Source organism: Egretta garzetta, unplaced genomic scaffold (assembly GCF_000687185.1).
Source record: "Egretta garzetta isolate BGI_Z169 unplaced genomic scaffold, ASM68718v1 scaffold16, whole genome shotgun sequence".
Taxonomy (NCBI): Eukaryota; Metazoa; Chordata; class Aves; order Pelecaniformes; family Ardeidae; genus Egretta; species Egretta garzetta.
This window is the reverse complement of record NW_009260022.1, coordinates 4909550-4921590: the sequence shown is the minus strand read 5'-3', so window position 1 is coordinate 4921590 and position 12041 is coordinate 4909550. Positions and strand designations below refer to the sequence as shown.

General features: G+C 37.6%; 1 protein-coding gene across 1 annotated transcript in view; it reads left to right on the top strand.

Moving 5' to 3' along the window:
• Positions 1 to 11274, top strand: part of SP3 (Sp3 transcription factor) — a 24098-nt gene extending 12824 nt beyond the window's left edge. The window contains 3 exon segments of the mRNA XM_035896182.1: positions 973 to 1165; positions 7804 to 8000; positions 10209 to 11274. Coding sequence (XP_035752075.1) covers positions 973 to 1165; positions 7804 to 8000; positions 10209 to 10525 — 707 coding nt within the window. The 3' untranslated portion in view covers positions 10526 to 11274.
• The last annotated feature ends 767 nt before the right edge of the window (positions 11275 to 12041 follow it).

Genomic DNA, 12041 nt, shown 5'->3' with positions numbered 1-12041 from the left:
CTTTCTAAAACGATATATAGAAACTGTCTTTTTTTGAAATCCAGACTTACAGACTTTCAGCTCATTGGGAATCCAGAATAGTGTCTGAGGGGAAAAATGTTCCTATTAAAATGTAAATTTGTTAAAATGGTTATTGTTTCACAGTGTACTATCATGCTGTAATTAGTTCTTGGATTAGATGGAATGCATGCTCCTTGAGGAGGGGGTACACATGTCCATCCTATGAGGATAACTTAAGGGGCTTTTTGCATGCACGAAACTGCGAAGACCTATTTTGACTACTAGCTCATCAAAACGTCATGTGGTTTGTGTATTGCATACCTCTCTCTAATACTGAATAACATTCTTCCTTAAATGTTTTCTTCTCTGTGTATAGTGGAAAAGGCATAAATTTGAGGTGAGAAGGGGAAAATGGAACAAAGGCATGAATTTTTTTTTTTTTGTTTTCCTCAGATGTCTTGGTCTTTCTTAAGTCAAAACCTTTTATTTAATTGATTTCTTGTATTACTTTATATATCACTGTGCATACTGAAAACTTCTGAAGATCACCAAGAAAGCCTGTGTCTACTACATGTCACACTAATTGAGATACCCTGTGGAAACATAAATGGCTACTCAGTATCATTTGAAACATGCGTTTACATTTTTTCAACCTCTGTCCAACCTCTTGTTCCCCAGTTTTTCCCAAGTTTCAAGCAAGCAAAATCCTCCTCGTGACAGCATTCCCTACCAAGAACAGTTCAAACTTAAATACTTCGTTATAGCTTGTCTTCAACTTTGAAATGTATAGTAAGGTAAACTTTTTAAATACGTTACAGGTTACAAGGGCACAGAAGCAATGTCGGTATGCACTAAAGGATGTTGACTTTTGACTGACATAGTGCTCTCAACAGTAAAAAGATTTGATCATTATGGTTTCCTTCTCTCTATTTAATGGGCTACTTATGGATCTGTGTTTGTTCTTTTCCTCAGATATTAGGATTAAAGAAGAGGAGCCTGATCCGGAAGAGTGGCAGCTCAGTGGTGATTCTACGCTGAATACCAATGATCTAACACATTTGAGAGTACAGGTGGTAGATGAGGAAGGGGACCAACCACATCAAGAGGGAAAAAGACTGCGGCGAGTAGCTTGCACGTGTCCCAACTGCAAAGAAGGTGGTGGAAGGTATGTAACATTCAGTGTCGTATAATGCATGTAATGATGAAAACAAATAATGAGTGAGGAAAAAAGGAGCCTTAGTTAACAGCAGTTGCCTGCAGTGAGAGAAAGCTAGAGGCTTATGCAATAAAGGACTGGCACCTTTATTTCTGGGTTTGCAGATGGGCAGGCAGATTATTCCGTCCTCTCTGAGTTACTCCATTGAGATTAATTGGAAAAATCTGGAGTTAGATGCCACCTAGTACAAGTGAGGGGGATAGAACATTGCCCTAAATAATATAAAAATGAAATATTTTGGAATATGCACATCCGTGATTGGCTTCCTATCATATGTCAAGGACTTGATTAAATCCTATGTTCCTGCACTTCCTCACTGATTGAGCATTTTTTTTCCACAGTTTGATTGCTTTAGAGTGTTATAAAAATATAGTTATTCATGTTTTCTTATTCACTGGTTTCCTAAGAAAAACACGGTTTGTATAATAATTCTAAATACCATATTTTGAATTGACCGATTGTTTTCAAAGTTAGTAGAGATTTAGCTAACAATGAGGTACTAAGTTCCATTTCATATAAAACTTCAGGGCTGCATAGGAAGCCATGCTTTATTATTCTACATCTAATGAAAGTATTCTTCAGCTTTTTGTTATTATAAAGATTTTATTCTATTCCAAAATGCTTCCTTTTAAACATCTCAGTGATGGGTATGAGAGAGGAAGTGGGGATAGTAAGCTGCCTTTTACAAGTGAAAATATTTAGGGGTGTGTGTGCTTGATACAGTTGTGCAGAGGCTTCTTTCCAGTACACTAAAATTTGTCCATTTTGATAATATTTATTCTCTGAAATGGAAGCCTTATTTATGTGAGAACTATAGTGTAAATTACTGAGTTGTCTCTAAAGAATCTGTCAGTGTCTTCTGGTTTTAAGAGTTCTAAGAGTACTGACTGAATATGTCTATTGTCAAGTCTTTTGTGGGTTTTTGCATATATTCTAGGTATCTTCTTCGCAAGCACAGAGAGGTAATGTCTTCGGCAGCCATGCCGAGTAAACATTAAGTGTTTAAGGCAAAACCACTTCAATATATTTGCATCATGAATGAAGCTAGTGATAATATCTGCAGTTAAGTTTATATAGCATCTTTGTCCATCAGCTTCCTCTTGTTAAGTTCCTGTGTGTAGTTCACTGTAACCTGGCACAGACAATTCTAAGTTCTTGGCTCTGCCATGAAGATCTGCCCAAAGTACACCCTGGGTTGAGATTTTCCTTTAGTCTGGGAGAAAACTCTGAAAATGTGATTTGCATTGTCTGTACTCTTAGAAAACATAGAGATTTCACATCTTGCATCTTCCTCATGCTCTATTCCAAACTACATTGGCTTTCATTTACAGACATCTTTACTTTAAAATCCTCTTCCTCCTAAGTGGAGTTGCTATAACACCAAATTTTAAAGTTGAATCCCAAGAGAGAAGCTTTTTGAGAGATGTCTTTGATGAAGTCTGGAAAAGGGTGTAGTCTGACTGAAACTCATATATGGGAATTTAGGAAGGAGTTGAGATAAGGGCTGGGACAGAGTTTAGGTAGGTGAGAATCTGAAATCCACTGTGAAGGAAGGACTGGGCACATCAAATATACAAAGTAAGTAGGAAAAGTAGGACAGGAAGTCAGGATGTGAGAAGAATTAGGACTGGAATAGAAACAGGATAATGAAGGAGACAATGCTGGGGAAACAAAAGAGTGAAAGTGCCTACAGTTGCTAGAGCAACTTTCCCACTGGAATGTAGAATTCCTTCAGAATCTAGCAAAAAGGAGTAAGCCCACTTGGAAGAATATTTTCCTTCTCCCTCTGATACATGTTGATCATGTTCCATAGCTGCTAGTTACTTGTTTATCCCTAGTGCTGTAAATCTGAGTTTTGATTTGTCTTTCAACTCTGCTGATGACTCGTGGTGTTTCAGATAATAGGACATTTGCTTTTATAAATTTCTTCAGATAGCATTCAGAATTCTTAAAATAATGTTAAAGTTGCAAAAGTGGAAACTGGGAAGTTGGAAAATGCTGAATAGATATCCTGGGCAACTTTCATTTAATCCCTTTTGTATATATGCTATTGTTTGGTTTTTAATTACATGACTGCACACTATTTTTTTCATATGACCCCAGTGCTGCTCAGTGGGTAGGAGAGATAATGCAGAGGGAGTGAATTAGGGCAGCGTAATGATTGGCACCTTATTGCAGAAATTGGAAGGCATTAGGGAATGAGCTATGGGACTGCAGCAACAGGGCTCTGAAGTTTTGGAGGTGTTTGGCTTTCCACCCCACCTTTTCCACTGCAGAAGTACTGAGTTCACTCCTATAAAGAAGTTGATTGAGCTGAATTGTGAACATCTAGAGTCCTCTAAGAAACTATGCTTCTGCTATATTGAACTTGACACCTTAGGCTGGTGGGTGTTTGACAATTTTGGCCTTAATCTCTTTCTAACTCATATTTGGATGTAGGAAATACTAGTTCAAGTTCACTACACAGGAGTGTTGCAAGATGATAAATTCATTAATGTTTGCGAATTGCTTAGACACTGTGAGTGTTGTGAGTGCCCATGACGAAGAAAATAAAAACCTTGGGGAAATGAATAATCTGTATTTAAGGTAGTACTTAAATAATATGTAACTAGTAAGACAAGAAAAGCGCCTTAAATCATTATGAAAAAGCTGAATAGCATTTCACTCAATGAATACTATCCCTCCTGTGTGCTGAATGGGGTAGGAAAAGGTAGTACATGACTTCATGTATGCAGACTTGATCATAATTTCATCTTTTGTGTAGCCTTAGTTTTGGCATTTCTTGTCTTTTCTGCTTTCTGGATGCAAAGGGGAGTTGAAGGGTCCTTTCTGGTTTTTGTTATTGGTTTTTGTTGTGGTTTTTTGACTCTCAGTACAGAATTAGACTACACTGCAGTCTTCAAAGGATTTCTGTTTGTACCAGTCTTGTGAAGTAGGAAGCCATTATTACCTTTACCTTATTTGGCAGGGGGGAAGGTAGAAAAGGAAGAGGATGATGTGTTAGATGTGTAAATTAAAACCTTGTAGCCTCAAGCTATAATACAACAGACTGTATTAGGCTTCTGGTTAGGGTGTCTGAAGTGAAGTGGAAAGTTCACCCTCCTCTCAGTTACATCTGGAGATTTCGCCCTCCTCACAATTACATCTGGAATTACATTGAGATGTAACTACTATTGTCTGGATCTGTAGAGGAACAGTGCTTCTGAGTACCACTTAGGTATGTAACTCTAAAACACACATACTTAAAATAACTAGTAAGTGTATGAAATACTCTATGTTCCTCCTGGAATTACTGCTGAACTGAAAGTCCAGTTTCTCAGTGGATGAAAGTGTCTCCTGCTGAAACCATTGCATTCTGTATGGTTACTGAGAAATGTGGTTTCCAATCTTTTTATAGCTAAAATGTACTATGAAAAAATTTAAATATTAATTGACTTGAAGACTCCAGTCGAGGAGTAGGCCTGAGTCATACCGTTTTGCTCAGTGATGATGGTTATTGGCCAGTACAGCAAGAAAGGCCTCTTACTGTGACGTGTTAGGGCATAGTGCCAGACTGTCACAGCTGCAAAGTGTCCAGATAGAATTTGTCTCATACCCAGTCAGTTTAGAGCACACATGAAGCAAACATGCAGATGCCTATATGTAGCTGTGTGGAATAGATACACTTAGTTACTCATTGACAGTAGTCTTGTGGATTTCATTCTGTGAATCCCTAGCTCTCCCCTCACTGTGAACTTCAGAGTCCGCTAAGGAAATCTGTCACCAGTTAGGTGAGGTGCTTAAAATTACGTGTGCTACACCACCTGTGCACAGTAAGTTGACCGTGAGTTGAACCTTGGTTTCCTTCAGTCTAGACTAAAGGTGCAATGAAGCAACTTCAAATCGTTGACTTGGGAATCTTAAAATTATTCTAAGGGAGTTTTGGTGTGATTTCATGTCATTTGTGTCACACTTATCATGTACTGTATCATGCAAAGTTACAAAATACTTGTACTGATTATTGTGGAGGGGAAGACTATAGTATACTTGGAGAAGCTGTGAGGATGAAATACCAAATACAGAAAAATATTTTATATACAGAAATATATTCTCAAATGCAGAAATACATTTTGTTAAAATAAGCACAGGCTGAGCACTTCTTAGGATTAGATGGAGTTGGACAGCCAATTAAAGACACAGGAACACCCCAATTGCACCTCAATTGCTGGATGCATTGAGCCACCAAACAAGAGAACCTGAGGAAGAGCTGTCTAGAACTGAAATCATTAGATGAAGGTGAATGTGGAGCCTGAGAACTGTGGAACTGGTTGCAGTAAGGCAAAAGGAGGAATACACAAAATTTCTTCCTTGTAGTCCAGGGAGCTTGGTGTTTTGGGCCACTGGAACTGTTACAGGTACAGTGAGTTTTGTGTGGTGGCCTAGCCATATGCAGTGTCTAAGAAACTAGAAAAGAAAGGTGACAATCTAAAGGTATTCTGCTAAATGCATTTGAGATTGGCTGAATGTTCAAAACTTGAATGTTCAAAACTTGTGAATATTCAGCTTTTGTGTAGGTGGCATAGTACAAAGTTAAATGCCTGATGTTACAACTAATTTTGCTTTTTAATCTTGGCTTGAGGGAAGGTCATGGAAGAATGTGAACCTGGCAGTTCAGATGTAGCAAAGGTTACCAAAAATGGATGTTTCAGCGGAAGCAGGAGATGGAAAAAAGGCAATGTTTGTCTGGTCCAAATAAGTGATCTTCTCTGGGACATTTGAAAAAGGAAAATTAAGTCAAAAGTATTGTTGCCAGTACTAATAATGATGGAAGAGCTTAAGATGTCAGGTCAGATGTCAGAGAGTTTTTTGCGTGAAATTTATAAACAAGCTGGATAAAACAGGCAGGTGAACTTTCTGTGAGGCTAAAGGTAGAGGAGTGGCAATAAAACAAAAAAAATTAGATAAGCAGAATCTCTTCTGTCACCATATCCATAGGCTCATATGAGCCTACTGCTACCGCAGCAGGGTCAAAAGCCTTCTGGACTCTCTACTTCTGTCATTGAATTTGTTCTGAAGTCAAAACGTACATTGTCATGGCAAATAATTACTATGTAAAAGTGATGTTTTTTTCTTCTGAGGCAAAATGACTAACAAAGCACTATGAATATCGCTTCTTAGAAACATTTTCTAGGACTTACTTGGTTTTATCTCCTTAATTTTCTGGATGTTCTGGGTGCATATGTGCTTAGGCTGGAATTCCCTTTAGATGCTGTGAGTTTTTAGAGTGAGTTAATTTCTGTGCCTGTTCCAAAATACTTGCTCGAAGTGCTGGCTCCTTAAAGTGTACATACATTTTACCCTGAACTCTCATTAGAAGTAAACTAGAATTGTTCTGAATGCAGGGAATGAGAATCCAGGTCTAAGCCAGTGGCTTGGCAAATCCTTCAGCCACTGGACGGTTAAGCAGAAGTTGAGCACCCAATTTAAGGAAAAAAATTGCTCTGTGGAGGCAACTGAAAATTGTATAATCAGTCATGGAGGATGGAGTGCTCAAGACTGTGATTTCAGAATCCACTTAAGCTGTTCTAAGTTAACATTGCTGATGAATAAGGTGGCCTGATGCTTGGCTGCATTTTCCAATCTCCTCCCTTGTACCAGCATTTACCATTCATATAGCTGCGTTGTCAGCCAGATCTATTCCCTGGAGTGCCTCTTTCAGCAGCAGCAAACACTTAGGTTGGCTAAAATCAATCATGATGCCCTGTGCTGGCCAGGCTGATCTCTTTCTCAGGGTCTTCAGAAGCTCTTATCTCTCTCTGGTGGTTTTATTGAAAGAAAAAAAAAAAAAAGACGAAAAAAGAAAAAAAAAGTTAGGCTTTTGTGTTAGGTGCTTCTCCTGAATCAATCACCTACCACTTCAGTGAGGCAGCACCTCAAAATAGGCATCAAGCTCAGTAGTCTGGATTATACTATCTGTGAATTATGTGTTAATTTTGATGGATTTTTTTTTTTTTCCTGAAGTACTGAGGAATTAATTTAAATGTCAGCAAGATCAGCTGTTTAACTGCCACTCCTTTTAGTGGAAATATTCAGGTTAGTATGCTTGTCCTCCAACCAAACTGCTTCTCAGGTTTCCCCAAGATGCCAGAAGTCCCATCTGTTCTCTTCCCAGTTGCCAAAACCCCCAGTTTCTGTTTTGGCAATTGCAGTCATTTGTGTTTTTCTTTGCCAAAACTGTCTTTGGTATGGTAAAAACTGAAACTGGGAGAAATTTAAAATATGGGCACTTCAGCATCAAAGTAGTACAAACTGATGTAGTGACTGTTTTTCCAACTTCATATACATGTATACTTGCTAAAGATTACACTTCTATGATTTAAATTTCCTATCCTGTTGAATTTTTAGTTTGTTGCAGAGTCGGGATAGCATTATAGAATTTAGTGCCAGGTTCTTATGGAGCGTGCTGGATTCTGATTGTTTTTGAATGAAAAATGGGAAGATGCTCAGGTTTGTTTGCAGGTCTATTGGTGTATGTAACCCCACTTATATGTACGACCAGCATTTAGGAGGAATGTATTAGAATTAATAACTTTTTTTTTTTTTAACAGAGGCTCCAACTTGGGAAAAAAGAAACAACACATTTGTCACATACCCGGGTGTGGCAAAGTATATGGGAAAACTTCACATTTGAGAGCTCACCTCCGCTGGCATTCTGGAGAGCGTCCATTTGTTTGTACCTGGATGTTCTGTGGCAAAAGGTTCACTCGCAGCGATGAGCTTCAGCGACACCGAAGAACGCACACAGGTTTTCAATCTTTGATTCTGGTGCATTTAACTAAAGACGTGTCATGGAGAGGGCTTGGATAAGTAACTTTTAAGAGGAGAACAGATCTTTGTATTGGATTGATTTCAATGTAGCGTGACTTTTCTAAAATCAGCTAATACTTAGAGCTATGTATACACTTCCGTTTCTTTAGCAGGTCTGAGGAGGGAAAACAGCTACTTTTTTGATTCAGAACTGACATTTAAGCTAATATTTAATACAGCTTAATCAGAATACTTTTATTTAAGTTCGGCAATGCATTTCATTTGTTTGAACCAGATTAGAACTGTTGTTCCAGCTTAAAACGTTAATAATTTTCTCTCATTCTAAAAAAGAAAAATAAAAATAGAGGGCTAGATGTCCAAGAGATTACATGTCATTCACCGAATCAAGGAAGACATGTGATGGTGCATCATTCTACATCTTCTGGTTTCATGGTTAGTCCACCCACTAGGGACTCCAGGTTCACATTTCTCCTTTTGCCTCATACAAAGACAAGAAATTAAGTCTTCCACCTTTTCAAGGTGCAGTTTGTTTCAAATCTATTGTCTGTATTACCTATTTTCCTACAAACTGAACCCATAGTTATATTCTACAGGATGTGCTTATCAGCATTTACATTGCTTAGAAAACTGTCTGCAATGTCTATGAAAACTATTTCATGTTTTGTACCTAAGGTGTGCTTTTGTTAGACATGTTGGATGCTTGAACCCAAGCTTGGATGTTACGGTCTGTCTGGATGGACAGCCAGCCAGATGGGTTTAAAAAAAAAGAGGCTGGTTGAATGATCCAGCTCAGAGGGTATGGTTAATGGTTCCTAGTGTACCTGCACACAGGTACAAAAAGTAGAGAAATGCAGGGATCTGTCCTTTGACCTGTTTTAATGTCCTTATCACTGACCTGGAGGAGGCAACAGAGTGCATTCCGCTTAGGTTTGCGGATGACACCAAAAGTGGGGCAAACGGTCAATGCATTTGAAGGCAAGGCTGCTATTCAGAGGGACTCAGGCTGAAGGAATGGGCTGACAGGAACCTTATGAAATTCAGCAAGGATAAACACAAAGTACTGCACCTTGGGATGGAATTAACCCTTGCAGTAACACAGGCTAAGCACTGACTAGTTGGGAAACAGCTCTCCTGAAAAGTAGCTGGGAGTCTTGATGGACAAGAAGAACATGAGCAAGAGCCAGCAGCAAAGATGGTGGGGCTGTATCAACAGAAGCAGAGGCACTAGTTCTAGAGAAGCGATTATCCCCTTCTTCTCAGCACTGGTTAGACTACATCTAGAATATTGCACCTAGTTTTCAGCCCACAGTATAGGAAAGACATTGATCAACAGGATTGAGTTCACTAAAGGGCAACCAAGATGATCAGGAAGCTGGAGCATTTGCCTTATGAGGAGGGGCTGTAGGAACTGGGGCTTATTCAGCTGCACAAAGAGAAGAGTAAGGGCAGGGGGGAGCTTAATAGCAACCTTCTAGTACCTGCAAGGACACTATTAAGAAGACAAAGACATGGTGCTGCATTGGTGGGAGGATGAGAGACAACAGACATAAGTTGAAACAAGAGAGGTTCAGACCAGATACAAATAAAAACTTTTTTGTTGTGAGGACAGCCAGGCACTGGAACAGGATGCCCAGAGAATTTCTGCAGGCTCCATCCTTAAAGGTTTTTTAAGACCAAACTGGATAAATTCTTGAGCAACCAGATCTGACCTCGTAGCTGACCCTGCTTAGAGAGAGATCAGACTAGAGACCTCCAGAGGTCCCTTCAAACCTGAATTACCGTATGATCTTGTCTGTCAGTGTCAAGTGTGATTCTGCAGGAGCTCATGTGGTCTTCCCTGTCCATCATTCGGCAGGTTTTCTTCTCCTCTTAAGAGTTATTTATCAGTAATAATTGCAGTGAAACTTAGCAGCCTGAGGACATGAGATGACAATGTTCTTTAGCTTGCCTGAAAGATCTCCCCAAACGCAGTCAGGCACAGAAAAATAAATCAATTATTTTAAAGGATTTGTATGGGTGTCTAGAAATGTAACACGCAGGTTTATCATGTTGGATCACTTTTTTCTTCAGTATAGATGTTGTTAGAATTCTGACTCTTAGAGGCAGTAAGTTATCTCAGTTTTTGATGTACATGTGATATTTTTAATGTTCTTGAAAACATTTTTTTTCTTCTCTTCTGTGACAGGTGAGAAGAAATTTGTCTGTCCAGAATGTTCAAAACGCTTTATGAGAAGTGACCACCTTGCCAAACACATTAAAACACATCAGAATAAAAAAGGTATTCACTCTAGCAGTACAGTGCTGGCATCAGTAGAAGCAACACCTGATGATACTTTGATTACTGCAGGAGGAACGACACTTATCCTTGCAAATATTCAACAAGGTTCTGTTTCAGGAATAGGAACTGTTAATACATCTGGCACCAGCAATCAGGATATTCTTACCAACACTGAAATACCTTTACAGCTTGTCACAGTTTCGGGAAACGAGACAATGGAGTAAATATTACACAAGATACCTATTAATTGTGGTTATTTTTATACAGTAGTGAGAAGAATATTGTTCCTAAGTTCTTAGATATCTTTTTATTGATGTGCAAAAATTTTTGGATTGACAGTAACTTGGTTATACATGACACTGAAATGCCTTACTTTGTATGATATTCCATAGTATATTAAAATGGTAAAATTGCATGGGTTTTGTAGGTACTTTTGGAATCTAGAAGAGATGAAATTTTACCAAGTTATATTAAAAAAAAAAAGAATTTAACGATGGAAATGGTAGTCTAACCAAATGCATCAATCCTGTGTGGTTTAGTGTAAAAAAATGAGAACATGTTGGTATTTATCTATTGTAAGATAAAAGAAGTTGATGGGTGAAAAGAAATCATGTTATGATAAAAGAAATTTTGTAATTTTCTTGATGACTGGAATTTTTATTATGCATAACTGACAAATCAAGTTTCCAAGCAAATGTTACATAGTGTAGGCTTTACTTAGCTCATCAACTTGTCATTTTGAAGCTAATTATTTTAATTAGGTTAACTATGTACAATATTTTAAGCATTACTCTTGTAAGATTTTGAAAACTACATTTTAACATGGAACTCTAGGGATAGTCACCTTTTAAATCCTATTGAAAAGCCATGTTTAAGATTTAATTTGCCAAAATGATGTCTTGTTAATATTCTTTCAATAACCAAGGTGGGCAATATAACCAATGTTAAAAAGCTTAAAATGTTAAAAAAAAAATAAATATGTATAGGTTGAGGCATTTGGGTGGTAAGGCAAACGTTATCGTGAAGTATATCCCTTCTTTTGAACATTGGAGGACCAAAAATAAGGTGTATTGCGTCTCAGCAGTGATTTTAATCAAATCTTTTTCCAAAAAACATCTGTCTGCCAGGGCCTTAAAAGCCATCATGTAAATTACCAGTAAAATACAACATATGCAAATACAATAGAAAAATCACTTCCATATTGACAGTACTCCCAAACATATGGATATAGTCATAGCGAACTAGGGGTTTTATGAGGTTTTTATTTGTTTGTTGTTTAGTTTTTGGTTAGTCAATCTGCATTTAAATATCAGCCATCTTTCCTTTTTTGCTTCTTCCCTTAAAAATTGTATGTATCCAGTACATTTAACTGATAAACATATATGTTTTTTATTATGCTGAATTTTCTTTTTATTTTTTAATTACTGTTTATATTTTCAATTATAGAAAAATGTACAAAATGAAGTTATATAGCCAGTCTGTAAGTGCTATACCATTTTCAAAAAATGTACAACAATAATTACTGCAGTTCACCTATTTACAAACATTTGGAAATCTGTTCATTTGTTATTCTTAAAACCACCTCAAATTTAAAGGCTACCTTATTGTACGTTTAAAGTGTATTATAACAGTGTGGTAGTTAATAAAACACTATTTTTTTTCTTTTGACTTGAGTTTACTGTACTTCTTGTTAACTAACAAGGTGTAATTTCATAATACATTTTGATAGCCTGAGATGTT